Below are 17,782 nucleotides of genomic sequence, written 5' to 3' on the forward strand. Positions count from 1 at the left end.
AGACAACGCCAAGTTTGAGAAAACATCAGCAAAAAAGACCCTAAAGTGCTGCGTGCAAGGAACTAGCTAACGCCTTGTTTCAACATAGCTCTGTGTAAGTGCGTGAGACAACCAGAAGGCCATACATTCCTATGGGAGACTCTGTGATCTCCAATGTGTTTGCAAAACTCTTCATGTGTTCTTTTTGCCTCCAGTACAGTGGCGTAGGAAGGTGTCTGGCATTGGGGGGCACTGACTTGAAACAACATTTTAGCATGGTTTATGTGATAGCACAGGCTATTTGGGGGCCATATTTCTTGCTTTTCTTATTAGGGCTACCCCATCTTTGCTCCGACTACAAGTAATCAAGATTATTTTCAAAGCAATGGCACTACGAGATTACTTAAATTTGAAAGTTTTAATGGTATTTGTCAACATCAGCCAAACATTTGCGGGGCAAACAGAACTTCACCAGCAAAGTGGATTGCTTCCCCCTGACTGCTAACATTTAGGCCTGGTTACTGAAAGTAACATTGTATCAGACAAATCCATGGGAGACTTTGGTCACTGATGTTTTCGATGGATTAAATTTGAGTGCCTGACAACCAAAAAATGTAATCTTTTCTCCTCTCTGTTCCCACACTCTTTAGTGGGAGGTGGTTGGAAATTGTAACTCACATTAATCCATGAAATATACAATAAGATATACTCTATCCATTATTGATGTGTGCACTGTGTGCCATGAATTAAATGGCAGTGGAGAAAGAAATTATTTAACTGGCAATTTCCTCCAATTAATTTGCTAGACCAGTGGTTCCCAAACTCTTCATGGTAGGCCTTTCATTGGAGGAGCAAACTTCACTCAAATCACCCACACATATTTGCGTGGTCTTTTAAATATGTTTTCCAGATCTATTGGCATACGTGGTATTGACATCTCTGAGATGTATTTTCCAGTACACCACACTGTAAAATCAATCAAACAGGGTCGAAGTCCAACCAATTTCAACTTTAAGCGGAGCGTTACAACCATGAATGTAAAAAGATGGACAGCATGTCGTGGATGTTCGTTATGAAGAAGTTAATCCAAAATTGGTCGGCCATATTGGCTAAGTTAGGGCCAGAGTCTGCATATTAAACAGAAAGTCAGCCAGGGTTACCCAGAATTAACCATATATTTTAAAATTCCCTCCAATGGGTTCTTTTGACTGTCCATTGTTTTTACAGTCATTATTGCTTACAATTCCTGGTTTGAACTGGTCGGAATGGAGGTATGAGACTCACTTAACGGGCAGACAATGACAAGGCGAGTGTGGGGAGATTGCAAAGGTTGACCCTGTGTTAAGGCGAGTGTTGGGCGATTTGAAAGGTTTACCCGGGGTTTTTGAGCATCTGTTAATTTCCCTCACTACCTTGAGTCGACTGTGTTGCTGCAAGCTAAACAATTTCCATGTGCAGCAATGAGTTAAATTAGGCTTGGCTACTTTTAGTTTCTTATGAGGGCTCTTCATTGTGAAAAGCAGCTATTTAGTTTTTGCCACTCCATACCCCAATAGCTTCTGACGCCATATCTGTAACGAAGGGAGAGAGGCCTCATCCTGGCCTCAACCCGTGGTCAGCTGGGGAGGCCTATTCCACATGCACTCTGACTGACCCAGGCACTAAAGAGGCAAGCCCATTGATATGGCAGTCAGAGGTCACAGCCTCCGTCCCTGTCTCCATCACACAGTTCAGTTAGGGGCCACAACCTCAGTCCCTGTCTCCATCACACAGTTCAGTTAGGGGCCACAACCTCAGTCCCTGTCTCCATCACACAGTTCAGTTAGGGGCCACAACCTCAGTCCCTGTCTCCATCACACAGTTAAGTTAGGGGCCACAACCTCAGTCCCTGTCTCCATCACACAGTTCAGTTAGGGGCCACAACCTCAGTCCCTGTCTCCATCACAAAGTTCAGCTGGTGCAGGACAATGCATTTTAGTGAGCCCAAGACATGAGCTATGTGCTTTACGTTACAAACTGTATGGACGGTGTTATTTAATTAAATGTAAAAAATATTTATATTAATATTGAATTAAATGACCTGCAAACTCAGGGTTTTGCTTTCATGCCTTGGGTTAGGTAGGGGGTTGTACACTAGCAAGACTTTTTGCCATGAGAACTAAAGCTAAAGGAGTGCTGTGTAATAACTTAGTATCAGAAAAACAACACAAGTCTGTGGCGTTCAGTCTTTTGAAACAACGCCTAATTAGTGTTAGTAGCTTGCTCAGTTGAGGCCTTCATCTTGTAGGTGTGAAGTTTCAGCATGGCCTCCCTCACTCTTCCACTCTCTCGCTCTCTCTCTCTCTCTCTCTCTCTCTCTCTCTCTCACTTTCCATCTCATTTTTTAAAGAGGCAGGCCATCGCAGGGGGAAAACACTCCCTCCGTGCCAAGGCACACTCATTCTCCACCTAAACACGCCAGGGTCAGCCAGGCTTAGTTAACCGCCCGTAAAGCAGCCTGGCACAAAAATAGCCCTGGTGCCCACATCAAACAGGGGACCTGCCCCTGCGCTACAGATAGAGAGCTGGCGACAACCCAGACGCTCGAGCCGATAACCAAAACGCTCGAATGGACCAGTCACCATCTGGCTCCACTTGTTGCATGTCACAAAAGTTTACGTAACACAAGTTGTGAGAGTAGTTCACATCAAACATCATCCTCTCCACATTCCCCCTTCCAGGACCTCTGGAATGGAATCCCTTCATTTTTAATGGCTTCATTTTAAAGTTTACAGGAAGCCCAGATATTTTAATGTGAATAATATTACGCTTGTAGCGAAACAGTGGAAATAGTGTATTAGATGGGATTTTTCATCTCTGGAAACTTTTTTTTCAAAAACACGGCAGTTCTTAACTGGTCGGAGACTGGCTCCTTCACCTAATAATAATAATAATACATTTTATTTATATGGCGCCTTTCAAGAGACCCAAGGTCGCCTTACAACATTGAAAAAAATTAAAAATACATTAAATTATAAAAATACATTGAAAAAAATACATTGAATTATAAAGAAAATACATTGAATTATACATTATATGGCAACAACTTTACAGGTTATAGGCCTGCTTAAACAGGTGTGTTTTGAGTAGTTTTTTAAAAAGAGCGATTGAGTAAGGGTCAATGTTCCTGATGTCAGGGGGAAGGGAGTTCCAGAGGTGAAAGCTACCATACTGGAGCACATTTAAAGAGCTCTCAACCATTTCGCCATCCACATACCTGTACTGGGAAACAACAAGCATGAAATATTGATAAAAATGAGGCTGACATGAAGCAACCACAATATATTCCTTTGAAAAGAAATGATGCAGGGAAGAGTGTGACTGGAAACAGTGGGGGAGGGGGAGAGTTTGGACAGCCACCACACCTGAGATGCATAAAAAACAATTTTCAGACAGGCCTCTCAAATAGCTGAGCCAGAGTAAGCAGTGCCGAATCTGGTCTCGCCTCTCCAACCAAATAACTGAGAACATTAATGTGTTGCTCCCAGAGACACGGGATATGTTTGAGCATGTATCTGGACTTGTGTGAGTGTGCGTACAGTCTTGTTAGTGCTTGGACAGGAGTCATCTTTCCACACTGAAAACCGTGTTTTCAAACCCAGAAGAATTTTTGTACGCTTGGATTAATTACAGTTTGGTGACTTATAAACAGTTATTGAAGCAATAGCTAATTGTGAAGGAAGGACAGATTTGTAGTTAAATGGGGGATGGATTTTAAAACCAATGAACCACATTCACAGACTGAATTCAGGCTTATTTGTCTACGGCTTAGTGCAGATTTCTTTCAGATGGTCTTGCCTCCAGATGATCCATAATAAAGCAGGATAGCTCAGAAGAATGCATCAGTGCTTAAGCAAAAAGAACACTAATTGTGGGGGATCGCTGCCAGCCAGCTGTGTGTCACATAACTCTGGGTTAATGAGCTTCAATCCCTTCTCCTCCCGGAAACCCACAGAAGAAAGAGAGAGAGAGAGAGAGAGACAGAGACAGAGACAGAGACAGAGATAGAGACAGAGACACAGAGACAGAGACAGAGACAGAGACAGAGACAGAGACAGAGACAGAGACAGAGACACAGAGACAGAGACAGAGACAGAGACAGAGACAGAGAGACAGAGACACAGAGATAGAGACAGAGACAGAGACAGAGACAGAGACAGAGACAGAGACAGAGACAGAGACAGAGACAGAGACAGAGACAGAGACAGAGACAGAGACAGAGAGAACTGTCACCAGCATATTTCTCTCTACATTAAATTCAACCATTACAAAATGGGACACAGTCTTGGGTGCCTTCTACTGTTTGAACTATGAAGATGGTGGGAATATGAGATGAGTCCCCTCAAACAGACCGTGAAGCAATGGACATGGACACAGACAGATGGATTCAGACGCCTCTGTAAATTCGGACTTCCACAGCGAGTCTGTCATTAAGATGATTCGCACCGACATATTTCTTTAATTCAAGACAGCATTCCAAAAAATGTGTGCTCCTCATGCTTGCAGAGTGTACCCAGAATCCTTCACACATGGCTCGTTAACCTCTGGTTCATGCCACAGATCAGTAATCACACCAGCTTCCAAAAGTTGCCAAAAGGCACAGTACACAATAGCCAAATGTCAGGTTTTTTTTTCATTCATCCACCCATTCTTTCAGTTTAATAGAACCGATACAAGTGACCCCGGCAGAAAAAACACACACATCTGTTCAGCTCCATTGACTGACACATGCTGTATTGCTGACACAAAAAAAATCCCAGACTACACCATCAGTAACTCCACTGTTGGCCTTCCTAATAATGCAACCCAGCTATTTTGTGCACATACCTAGACCTAGCAATGTGCAGTGCATAGTAGTACAGCATACCAGTATGTTGGTTAATTCATCACGTCACTGTAGATCTTGATATAACCATGAAATGTCGTATATAGGGTTGTCAAAGTAGCGTGTTGATTTGAATTAACTAATCACAAAATTAAAACAGATTAATTGCAGTCTATGATGCCCCTTGACCCCCTCCGTCACTATGCAATGCTCATCGGCGGATGAAAAAAAAATTGTAATCAGTTATAAGGCGCGGATGTTTTGGTGACATAAGTTTGCAAGCTAGCAAGACTTGATCAGTGCTTTAGTTGTTGGTGTACTCTGATATTACCTGAGTTAGTGAACTTGCTTGTTTTAGACAAACTATGAGATGGGTTAATCAGGAATAAAGAAAATGTGCTCTTCATTAAAGAAAGTTCACTGGAGTATATGCTGTTTGCCATTAATGTGTGATGACCATCACACTGCCAAGGCTAGTTCACTTTGTTATTTTGAATCAATGGCAAATCTAACTTAAATGCTTCTTACGGCAAAATGATTTATGCAAGTCATTAATCACAATAGTAACACAAGTAATTAATCATAATAATTTCAGCCCTGGTTGAATAATTCCATGCATATAAGATAAATTACTACATAAGAAATCATTACCAACCTTAAGTTTTATGATTTCACAATACTTTTGGGTTTCAAGAATAAAGCATTGGAGCAAAATGAAAAGGACCTCCTAAAGCAAACTCATATTCAAATCGCCACTCTTTAATTATTCTTTCAAAAAGCTCAAAGAGAGTCAGAATGTGGAGGCAAGCTAATTCTAGAAAGCAACCACAAAAGTGGTCACCAGGCCTGGTAAGGATTCCTCTGGACACTTTATATACCAGAGTCTGTAAGTGAGGGCAGGAACAAACAACCCCATCTCACACAGTCACCCTTCCGCTATGGCTAACCAGCTACTACCCACCAGACCACTTCCACAGTATGACTTGACATGCCATCGGTTAGCGTTAGCTGAAACACAGGCTGTCCTCGAGTGGACAAAAAATAAACAGCTCCAACACCAAAACAGGAACTAAGTCATCCTTGTCTGGTTGCCTTGGCATTTTTTCTCGTTCTTAATAGTGTTGTAAGAATTGTTTTGACCATGTACAAAGTAACCCCATAGGATAAGATGGCTTAGAAATTACACAGGAGTTTTAACCCACATTTCAAAGACAAAAATGGTTAAATAGAACGGGCAAGGACATTTCCTTTCCCGGAAGCACACTGCCACACACACTCTAACCCAGTCTGCAGCAGTACAGCAATAAAGAATAACATTGCCTCAAACATGCAAAGGACACCTTGTGTCACAAAGGCAATACATTATAGCAGTCAGACAGGTTTATGGGTGGGATGAGACTTTAAATTAACAGCCTTAGAACAGGTAACACCTTCTAGCCCGTATGGTCCTTGTGTGAAAGACAAGCTCAAGGTCTTTGCAATTGTTTGAGGTAGAGCTGCTGAGTGGTTTATGGTGCTTTGATTGCTAGTTTTGTTAGGTCATTTTTATTATCTCTATATTTGCCAGGCCTAGCAGAAAAGGCCTCTTCAGAGCAACGCTAAAGCTGGTGATAAAAAAGCTCAACATCTCATAGTCCTCATCCTTCCTTTCATCCAGACAACAGCCTATGTGACAACAGTACAGGAACAAATGCAAGGGGTTGTGGTGTGTATGGGTGTGTAGGGAGGATAGGCTGAGTAGGGATCTTAGAGGGCCAGAGATCCATGCCATACTTACTGTGAGACATGAGGGGCCCCACCAGACGGCCACGATTGCCACCCCCCTCTCCCCCCCCCCCCCATCCAATTTTACTATTCCCTCTGAGCAGTTTCTGACTTCCTGATCTTACACCTTTGACCCCAGTGTTACTGGGTGGTGTGTGTGCCCCCAACTCCTAATCCCCACCCTCCACTTCATCACCCACAGAAGCATGTAGGGACCGACCCATATTAACACAGCACCTCTGGTGAGGGGGAGCACTGAAGAGAAAGAGAGAGAGGGAGAGACAGAGAGAGAGAGAGAGAGAGAGAGAGAGAGAGAGAGCGAGACAGAGACAGAGACAGAGATAGAGAGAGAGGAAGTGGAAGATGAGTGCTGGGACCCAAGTTTCATTGACAGAGACAGTAAATATGAAGGACATATTTAAAGTCATAGAGCAAATTTTAGAGTGGACAATGAAAAGCTCCAGAAACAGCAGAAAAGCCTCCAATGATAGAGCAGGATGAATAACTGAAGAGGTCACTGGAGTTATTGACCAGGAACGTGCTTAGCATCTGATGCTTAAAACAGATGGTGAGGTTTGCCCAGAGCCAGCTTACAACTCAGCAAACAAGCAAAGGAGCAATCGGCTGAATGTTACAGAGAAGGGTTTCATACAGTGCCCCTTGCTCTTTAGGACCTTTTCAGGATACCCCAGGAACCGAATCATAGTGGATTTAATGAGGGGGTGTTTCTGAGGGGTGTATATATGTCTATGGGTGTAATGGCCAGTTTTTACTGCTCTGTAAACTGAGTCCTCCTTTTATGGCCAAAGCTGGTTAAAGATCAGGAGCTACAGTAGGGCTCCTGAAGAAGAGGAGGAGATTGCAAGGAGGGAGGGGAGGAGAGAGAGGGAGGGAGAGAAATAGGGTGTTAATGATACTGTGAACTTCAGCTTGATGCTACCGCCTCATTTCACGAGCGCTCGTTTGGTCACACCCACCTGCCGGGGAGCCCTAATTATGCCCAGTTTATGGTCGCATGCACACTCTGCTCTTGTAAGCAACGGGTCTATTTATGACAAAAAGTAACAGTTTACTGGATTAAACAGCGTCCGTGACCTACAAATGCTGCTTCTTATTTTAAAGGCATTAATTAACAGAGTTTTACGGCATTGTGGTGCGCTGTGGAATCTTCTGTGTGCTGTGTCACTAACGACCGCGGTCGTTTGTTGTGTTCAAAAGGCTCCTGTTAAAGTTGTGAAGTGTCTACATTTTGCCAGCTGAAAATCAAAAAACTTCAAAAACAAATCCTCGTCCAATCTAATACAAGAGATGGGAATCAGCCTCCCCCTTCACCCTTCCCCCCTCCCCCTGTGAAACCTCATTCTCCAGCCATCCACAGAGAATATGAGGCATTCAACCCCTCCTGCCAAAATGTCTTGGATCGATGTGGTGTTGAGCAATTCGCAACAGCCTTTATTTTGAAAAGGAAGTCCATCGCAACAGGGTTTTGACTTGAACTGGAGATCAGCGTTCATGCTTGACTTGAGAGGAGCGCCCCTCTCGGAGAGGCTTTACACCATCCCAGTAGGACTCGCGGCAGTTACACGGCTGCTTGGCCACAGTCGATGTGGCAACTCGGTGCCAGCAGAAAAGATAAACATGGTGTTTGGCATTTAGCTTGCAATAGAGGCTGTGCCAATATCTAACCAATAGTGTCAGGAGCTTAAATAAATTCATGGGTGACTTGCCCTGAAAACTGACAATTTTACAGACACGGTTGGCATTATGAAAATAAGAGAAAAAAGTTTGTGTGATTTCATGTTCATGTTAGCTTGCAGAAAGCACAATGTCTTATGTATGCTGACGCTGGATATTTACAGACTACATAAAAGATCAGGTCACGACCACTTCAGAAGTCTACCAACAGTACTTATCTGAGAATAATGGCATGATTATGTAAAAGCCTTTTTGGCTAGAAAGGATCTCTTTTTTCCATCCTGAGCATAAACTCTCTCTCAGGCCACTGTAGTGTTGTATTCTTCACTGTATACTCCATGACTTCATCCTGGCTTCATGCAATAGGAATGGACCACGGTCCAGCTTACTTTATTAATCTACAGAGATCAAAGGGCACATCCTATGGGGAACAGAACCTGGATGTGCCTAGAGTCTTTTCATGCACAAACCATGAGAGTGAGAGTCTGTGTACGTAATTGATGAGGACAGGAATAAGGAAACGCTGGCTGTTCTCTCCTAGTCTCCGTGTTTGAGATCTGTGTGAGCAGTCTCGGCAGGTCTCCATGCAGGAGCGTGTTCTAAGTTCTAAGTAATGGATGACAGTGTCAGGTTCATGGAGCGTGTTCTAAGTTCTAAGTAATGGATGACAGTGTCAGGTTCATGGAGCGTGTTCTAAGTTCTAAGTAATGGATGACAGTGTCAGGTTCATGGAGCGTGTTCTAAGTTCTAAGTAATGGATGATAGTGTCAGGTTCATGGAGCGTTTCTTCGTTGGGCCTCACTGCACATGAAGTACATTTGTCCTGAACACTGGGGACTAGGTGGGGGGTCTTGAATGGTTGAATGGGGGCAAGCTTCAGAAAGATAGAATGCTGCATGTGTGTGTGTGTGTGTGTGTGTGTGTGTGTGTTTGGGGGGGGGGGGATAAAAAACACATGTTGTTGTGACACTCCCATCCCATTTCTCTTTAGGCTCTCCTGGCCAACATTTCCCAGATTCCTCTCCTGCTGCCGTTTTTTATACATGCCTCAGATTTATGTCTGTCTCAAGGTTTCTTTGAGGAATCTGGGCCATCCGGGTGAGAGCAAATATTTACAGTCTGTTCGTTGAGGAAATAAATCCAACCGCCCCATAAACGCCCCCCCCAAACCCCCTGCACGCTTGCAGTTCATCTGTGACCTTCAACCCCCCAGAGCCTACGATTAGGGTCCAGCTGGCAAGCGTCAACGCTGACCATCGGTGCAAGCCACAGAGGTGACCCATACGTGAATGCTCCACACACCAGTAATAAACAGGCCTTCTGTTTTGATTTGTGGAACACGGGGCAATTGAACCGTCGAGCAGTGACTTCCACCCATCGAAACTCTTCCTGTCTGTCCCCCCCCCCCCCCCCTTCATATTCCCTGACTGACTCCCCATGGAGCCGACACAGAACACAATACGAGAGCACAAACCTGACAAGCAGATAAACAGAGCACACGTAGTTAACACAGACCAGGAGCTTTTCTGCCACTTTCATGGCGATAATACCAGAGAGGGCAAGAAGGCAACAGGAGGCGAACAACCGTCCTCTTTCCCTCCTCCTCCTCCTCCTGGACCTCCACATCCTGCTCTGTGTGTCCGATAGCTGGGGGGAGGGGGGGGGGGGGGGGGGGGTTGTCATCTACTAGGGATCTCATGTTCTTCCTCTTCTGGTCGTTTAGCAGACTGAGGATGCATGTCCATACACTGCAGGCTATTCGACCCAGTGGAGTGTGCTTTGCTTCTGCACGTAGCCAAAGACTGACCTGGTAGGGGATCCAAAGATAATGAACAGCTTTCCTCTTTTGGGATGATGAAAATGTTACACTTAAACAGAGAGTGGTATTTGTTTTCACACATATGGTGTATTGCATTTTGAGAAAGTACAGTACAAGCACGGTCTCTCACTTTTCACACAAATACCTCTCTCTTGCACAGGACTGGACCTTGACCCCTACAGCGACCTGTGACTGTATATTTGTGCGTTTCCAAAGTGTCTAAATGCCAAAACTCAGTCAGCGTTTTTCCAGTAAATCCGGCACCACCTGACCGACGTTTGTCAACCATGATGGGCGGTATGGTGCAGAGGGACTATGGAGGAGAAGGGAATATTCCAGAATGTCTCCAGATAGAATATAAACTCAGGAAGCTGTTGGTCCAATTTTTGCCTTTGCTGCATTCTTCTTAGAGAGAGCCAAGACCCTGAGGCCTGCTGTCTGCTCTCTGCTGCTAATTAGCAAATTGTGCAGTAATTCATACTGAGATGGTTGGCTGTCTCACACAACATCTGATCGTACTTTGAGGAAGTGTTTAGAGTCTTTGTCTCGAAGCCATCTCCACCACAGAGGAAGAGACAGTTTGAGCGAAAGATAGAGACAGGAAGTCAGAAATCGTGAGAGTAGAACCATGAATTTCAATCACGTCTTGCTGTTGACTGCTGCCTCTCTCCCTCTCGGCCTCTTCCTGTCAGTCGATAGCGGTGCTGTCTGCCATTGTGGGTCTTGCACAGAGCCTGTCTCCATTTGTTTGTTTGTCTCGCTACATGCGTCTGCTCTCCAATAACCTCAGAGCCCACAATACCGTCTACAAACCCACATGATTAATTATCTGGCAGCCATTCTGGCAGGCGATGCCGTGAGGGTCTCCTCGCACCATGGCCTCTTATCGGGTTCCTGTTTTGCTCTGCTGGGCCTATTTGATGATGTGTTGCCAGTAGGGTTGTTTAAGGGTTATCCAGGCCGTGACCATTCTAGCCCCCCCGCCACCACTGAAGTTACCAGGAGATAGGGGCTACCATTTCCAGTCCTGGATGAGGACCAGCGTGTCTGGTTTTGTAGTGCGTGTGAGAAACCCCAGGACTATTAGTTTAAGTGAAATTGCTGTAATGAAAACCACAATCCCCAGCATGCCAAGAAGGTTTATTAGTGAAAGCGACATGAGAAGTTTTTGGCCCTCTATTGATTTCTCTGTAGGCCAATGTAGCGTGTAGAGTGGATGTGTGATGGAACTGGACTGTTTGTGCGATAGAGGATTTTGGCATTTTGGCATGTTTGCGTGTTTGAAGAAGAAAAGGTCAATTAAGTGAGAGCTGGACTCAGCATACACAAATCCCATCACCATCGGTGAACACACACCACTGCACGAACACACAGCGTCACCTCTCAGCATATTCCGAGAATCCCCAGTTTGCTTTCTTAATAAGATTCTTTGTTTTCTTTATTAATGGCCTCTACATAAACCCTCAGCGAGTTGAATTATTGAACAAAGCAATTATATCATGGAACTAACAATATTCCCAGCAAGTTTATATCAGTTTTCATCCACTATCACTCAGTTCATCATTATATCCACTGCACATAATTAAGCAGTGGATCAATTTAGCATGAGTCTGCTATTCACAGTTTGTTGCTTTAACTGAATAGAATCAGTCTTTGTTTAGTCATAAAATGCGTATTCTTGCTGTGTTATGAGTCGTCATTCCTGAAAGCCCTTATAAATAAATCTACATACATGTGACGTACATACATGTGCCACAGCGCCTTACCTGTGCACTCGTGCTGGAGGCCCTTCCCGAAGTGGCCCTTCTCGCAGACGCAGTCATACTGGCCCGTGTGCGTACCACACCTGCAGCTGGCCATCAGGTCGCAGCAGTCATGTCCAGCCTCACACAGGGAGGAGCAGCGAGACAGGTCCTCCTGGATGTAGCCTCCAGTGGGCAAGTCTGTGGAGGAGAGAGAGAGACAGGATGTTGATGATGATGATGATGATGATGATGAGAATGATGATGATGATGAGGATGATGATGAGAATGTGGGTTATAATATACCTGGAGTATTTTGGGTCAGAGTAGAAGCGCATTTGGTAAGTCTGAGAGCAAGATGTGCTGGGTGGGTAAGATGGTGGTTCTATTCAATATATGTGTTAATTGTGCGTACACCTTGTACCAATATGTTTGCCAGCTTGAACTTACAACCCCCTCCAATTGTAAGCATTGCCAAGCTTAAGGTATTGCCAGCTTGAAGGCCAAGGTCATGACTTAAACTCAGGATCTCACGAATACACAAACAATGACCAAATATATGCCGTTAGTATATTGTAATTGGTATGGATAAAACAGCCTGCTAAATGTAAATGAGACGAGGCATATGTTCTACATCACAGGTTTCAGCTTGAGTAGTAAGCTCAGCTGAAACGGCCTCCAAGGACCCTCTAGACCTCATAAGCCTGGAAGATTTGGAAGAGCGAGCTCTTGAGCAAGCTGCTCTGGATAAGCTTGTCTGCCTCGCCGCAAAATAATAACAATGTTGGATGGTGGAGAGCGAGGGAAGTGGCGGGGGGGGGGGTCTTGGCGCGAGCGTCTGTGTTTCCCCTTTGTTGCTTTGTTGTGCGATCACAGCCCAGATGTTTGCACACATGGCCGGGGCTAGAGGGTTGGCAGCGGGCTGGGACAGCTTGGAGAGCGGCTATCTCTGTGACACACGGCAGGGCTGATAGGACTCCCTAGCGCCTCGCCTCGCCTTGCCTCAAGCCCGGCCAGACTGTCTCCCCAAGCCGTCAGAGGGAGATGATGGATTTATCCCGGTCGTCAGACCTTAACAGCTTTGGGTTGATTATTATTTATTTTTTTGCAGTGGGGGAGGATTCAAATTTGGTGGTTTGAGCACTGCCCCTGTGAGAAATAAGAACTGCTCCTACGAGGACATCTTTGTGGTAGCGGCAGTGGTGCAGTGATGCAATTCAGAGGGCTTTAGAGGTGAAGGCTGGAGGCAAGGAAGTGACTGTGGTCAGAAACCATGGGCAATTTACATCAGAGTGGACTCCAACCACAAATGTGTAGCTAAATGGCCAATGAGGCTGTTTTGTGCTAGCCCATTTAAGAGAGCAGACTGTCTATGCACCGGGTGGTAAATGACACACACCGTTAAGCTGTGTATGAGTGTGTTTGCGTGTAACAGAGGCTAAGAAATGTTTGGATGTTTGCAAGTCTTGCAACTCTCCTCAAGAGATGCCCTTTCTGAAGTCTCCTAAAATCAGTGTTCCACTACTAAACCCAACCAGGTACAAGACACAAAACATTACGTGGATTACTAGTGTCTGTCTGTGTTTTGGTCTCACCTTCGTGTAGAGCCCGCCGAGCGAGAGCCTCAAACTCTGCAAAGTTGTGGACGAGGTAGCAGTGCTGGTCTTTGGGGTAGGAGGCCATGTCGTGCAGCTCCCGGATGTTGCCTTGCCAGATGCCCAGGGTGAAGATCTCGACTCCGCCCGACCGGAGCGCCGCTGCCACGGGCCTTGGGTCCCCGCCGTTGGAGTATCCATCCGTGATGAGGAAGATGACCCTGGTTGCGTTCCGTCTCGAGTTTTGCAAGATTTGCTGTGATGGAAGTGAAACAACAAAAGACCATTCATCACAAGAAATCGGAGAACCACAATCATATGCATGGACACAAGAACACAACAAAGCGGTTGGGTCACACTGAAAGAAACTCTCTCAGTTTCTTTGGTTTGCATTACACGTCTGGGAAACCTTTGTAGCTACGTCTAATGTCTCAGGAGAATATCTGATGACGGACAGCTAAGCTCGGAATTAAACAAAGAAGAAAATGCCACTAAGAGCACGGATGTATCATGTCAGGGATTCTGCTGCCAGAACAAAAAACCACTGGGAGCAGCTGAACATACCCCTCTCAAACGCAGACAAGACTGTGCTTCAGAAAACAAGCTTCCCATCCCAAACCAGCATTTAGCTGAAGTTTACGACTCATCGCATGTAATTACAGCTGCAGCTGCTAAAAACGGGAGAAGAAATGTCTTTATTTTAAAAACGCTCCCTCTACATCCGTTTAGGTCAGCTCTTGGCGTGATCAGGTATTTATCATTAAACCAGATAATGATTGACAGGTCAGTGAGAGAGATGGTGAGAAGGAAAGAGAAGTGAGAACATAAGCGGGACAAGGCGTCGGATGTAGAACAAGACGGAGGAGTTATGAGAATGACATGGTGAGACAAGGTGAGAAAAAAAGAAGGTGGGAGCTGCTGTAAAGATACAGAGAGCGTGAAAGTGTGTGTTCAGCGAGATGGATGAGGTGAAGACTGAGAGAAAGAAAGCAAGTTCACTTTTTTTCCTAATTGGCTGCCCTTCCAGCCTTTTTTCTCTCTTTCCTTCTTTCCCTCCCTTTTTCGTCTTTCTTTCTCTCATTCTATCGTGCACTCTCGTGGGGAGATGTAATTACAGGGCCCGGAGCCGGAGGAGAAAACGGCAGGCCTCCGTGCTCCTGAGGAGCGAGAGGCACCACAGCTCCCCGGCCCAGTCTCCCAGCGCCCAAACCCAGCTGTCACCCACTCCATTCCACCCCCCTCACCCCCCCGTCCCAAAAAAACTTAAACAGCCCCCTCCCATTACTCCCAACGTCCCCAGAGCCTTCAGGCACCGCAGTGATGTCATTGCGGCCCCGCACCCTGACAGAGCAGGGCCCCAGGGAGTCACAGAGGAGGGTGTGATTTTTGGGGTTTTTGGTGGGATTATTCCCCAGAAACCATAACTACGCTGGAGGAGTCTTGGGTAATCGCATGTATGTGGGCCAGTGGTTCGGCGACCGATCGTGCCGATGGGGAGACCACAGCAATGACACATCCCTTCACAGAGGGGGGGTCTATGGCAATGTTTGGCATGAGTGCGTGTACAAATATGCATTGGAATGGTCAAACAGACACTCATAACAGAGGCATGTTATGAAAATTAGCATTTTGGTTGGTCAGGACATTTCTCAAAATAAGAGAAAAAGAAAGAATGAAAAGTATATTGAATAGTCCACAAAGTTCCTCAAAAGGGTTAATAAAGGAAGGACATAGCTGCCTACTGTCTGTAGTCTGTAGTAAGTCTTTGAAGGGTATAAATGTCTAAATATAGTCTTTCTTAAAAACTTGTTCGTGCATACCAGCTCACATGAACTTGTCCTTGGCGAGAAAATAAATCTTCCTTTTGGCACTGTGCCTTGATCTGCCCTTGTGACATGCATTTTAGGACATCAAGGAGAAATACCTGCCACTGTTTGTGAGTGTGTGTTTGTGTGTGCGTGTGTGTGACAGAGACCCTGGGAGATACAAAGAGGGTGTTTACTGTAAGCAGGACTAGATTCCAATGGATTTGAATTGCACTCTTTTTGAGAGACTCTTTCGCTAAATTAATCATTCATCATCTGGATTATCTCTGCTGTGGTTCTGTATTTACATTGCTGGCACGGCCCCAGTTTAAGCCTGGAGCTAAAAGCCAGCAGCGATAGATTCGTGTCAGGCGTGACTGATCCTGAAGCACAGATCCCTGTCAGGAGGGCCAATGATAAGACCCGACTCAGAGACTAAGGAGGGGATAACAAGCTCACAGATACCCGGACACCTTCCCCAAAAGCCCCTCACGGCTTGGCAGGCGTGTGAAAACCGCAGCACACTAAAAACGGATGAACTGTTTACCCCCATCCTCTTCCAGCCAGGGCAGCTCGTGAGGCTGACGTCGTCTGGGGGCACATTTTGTATCTTCTCCATGCTGCCAAAAGAACACGTCCCTGTGTGTCTCTATGAACCCTACAACACTGTGTACCATCCCATCCCTACGCTCTATATGCTCTCACACAAATCCAGCACAGGACCTGGTTTGAGACTGGTAGGCCTGGTAGGAGAACTTCTGCATTGTGAGGAATTTGACTGAACTCCAGATCCATTCCTATTCAGCCACCCAGGAAGGACATTCCCTCCTCCAGCTGGATGACCCTCTGAGTCTTGGGTGAGAGTCTCTTTACACCTGGCCACCCAGAGCTAATCTTCCCCATCCTCCGTCATGGCAGACAGCTGCATGCTGGGAGTTTTTCTCTCAACACACCTGCAGAATTTACGGGGGAGCTGTAAAGATGAGGGGGAGAGCGTGGTGGGAATCTGCCCATCTTTGCGTTCACGGGGCTTTGCCTTCCACTGTTTTTCCGTGTGGATATCTCATTCTGGTGCATTCCAGGGAATCTGAAGAGGCAAAATAATTCCTTGGCGAACGCATCCTCTCGGCAAACACTCTACAGCTCCCCAGTCGGAAGTCGGAGTGCTTGTTTTGACAGGGTATCAGTTCTTGGCTCTGCTAGGCAGAATAACAACAACAAGAAAACCCGCATTGGACTTGACCGGATAGTTACCAAGAACGCATTCCTGAGTGATGTTTATGATCGTGTTCTTTTCAATAGGATCATTCTTTTTAATTCAAGCATTTTCCACTTGGTTTCAGTTACATAAAAACTATGCTGAAAATAGTTCCTGGTCTTTAGTGGTGAAGCACCTTGTGGAACATCTGTTGGCACTTAAAGACTTTCATCTTTAATGCTGCGTTTTCCGGTCACTTCCCCCAATACTGTGAAGGACCTTCACATCCAAATTAACTATGAAATAAAGTAAAAAAAATAATTTGTCGGGATATCACAACGTTTACAAAATCCTTGGACTTTTTTAAATGTATCATCAATGGTGAAAGGGTGAAGAAAGTTGTTTAAAGTCTTTCTAAGCTCAACATAACCATTATTCATTTTTTCCTGTATTTTTCAGTATGCTGTACCATAACTGTTCATTAAACATATAGAACATGCGGTGTGGACCTCACATGGATTAATGTATAGTGGGAAGCCTCATTGGCGAGTGTATTACATCAGCTGTCTGTCAAACATTCCTCTGAGGCTGCAGATTCATATTAGTGCCCGTGGCAACCGAGGAACCTAAGCGATCGTCTGGAGAGAGTATCCATCCTAGTAATTGCCAAGGACATTGGAGAGTCGGGGTTTTAGCGTATAGTTTGCTGGCTCCTGTCAAAACACCATTAATCAAACCAAGGACTGTGGCGAAAAAGAGAGTGAGAGAGAAAGAAAGAAAGACACGGTTTGGTAATTGGGTCTCATATTCTATACATAACTCGGTAGCCTGGCATAGCAGGGATTCTTTCAATTCTGCAATGGTATGAAACAGTTGTGAAAATGTTGGTTTCACTTCCACGTCTGCGGAGCACATTTGGTGTTTTATTATAGGAAACATTGGGGGGCTAATGTCAGATTGGAAAATGGCTGTCGCTGACTGGAAAACAGCATGATTGCAGCAAGATGGGGGCATGGAAACATGCAAGCCTGTCACGGCCATGTCAGATGTGTGGGGCTCAGAGATCTCTTCAGGGACGAGGGGTGGAGAACAAAAGCATAAGAAGAGGTCAAAGAAAAAGCAAATCTGCAGATGCTCGTTGAGGAAAATTATTCCTTTTTTGTTTTTACTCAAGAGGACACTGACACTGAGCACCTGCACCAGAAATATGCAACCAAAAAAAACAAGGCTAGGCAGCAAACTATCATTTGAGTATGAGGTTATTATGGATGAAGATCGATATTGAAACAGTAATATGTGTGAAACATTCAAACACACACAC

The 17,782-nt window shown here is 45.2% G+C and overlaps 1 protein-coding gene across 1 annotated transcript in view; it reads right to left on the minus strand.

Annotated features, from left to right (window-relative positions):
• Positions 1-17,782, minus strand: part of svep1 (sushi, von Willebrand factor type A, EGF and pentraxin domain containing 1) — a 78,632-nt gene that overhangs the window by 44,279 nt on the left and 16,571 nt on the right. Inside the window, exons 2-3 of the mRNA XM_080838341.1 lie at positions 13,459-13,714; positions 11,888-12,064 (exon numbers count right to left, since the gene is read on the minus strand). Coding sequence (XP_080694467.1) covers positions 11,888-12,064; positions 13,459-13,714 — 433 coding nt within the window. The remainder of the gene's footprint in view (positions 1-11,887; positions 12,065-13,458; positions 13,715-17,782) is intronic.

Source organism: Sprattus sprattus (genome assembly GCF_963457725.1).
Source record: "Sprattus sprattus genome assembly, chromosome: 5".
Classification (NCBI taxonomy): domain Eukaryota; kingdom Metazoa; phylum Chordata; class Actinopteri; order Clupeiformes; family Clupeidae; genus Sprattus; species Sprattus sprattus.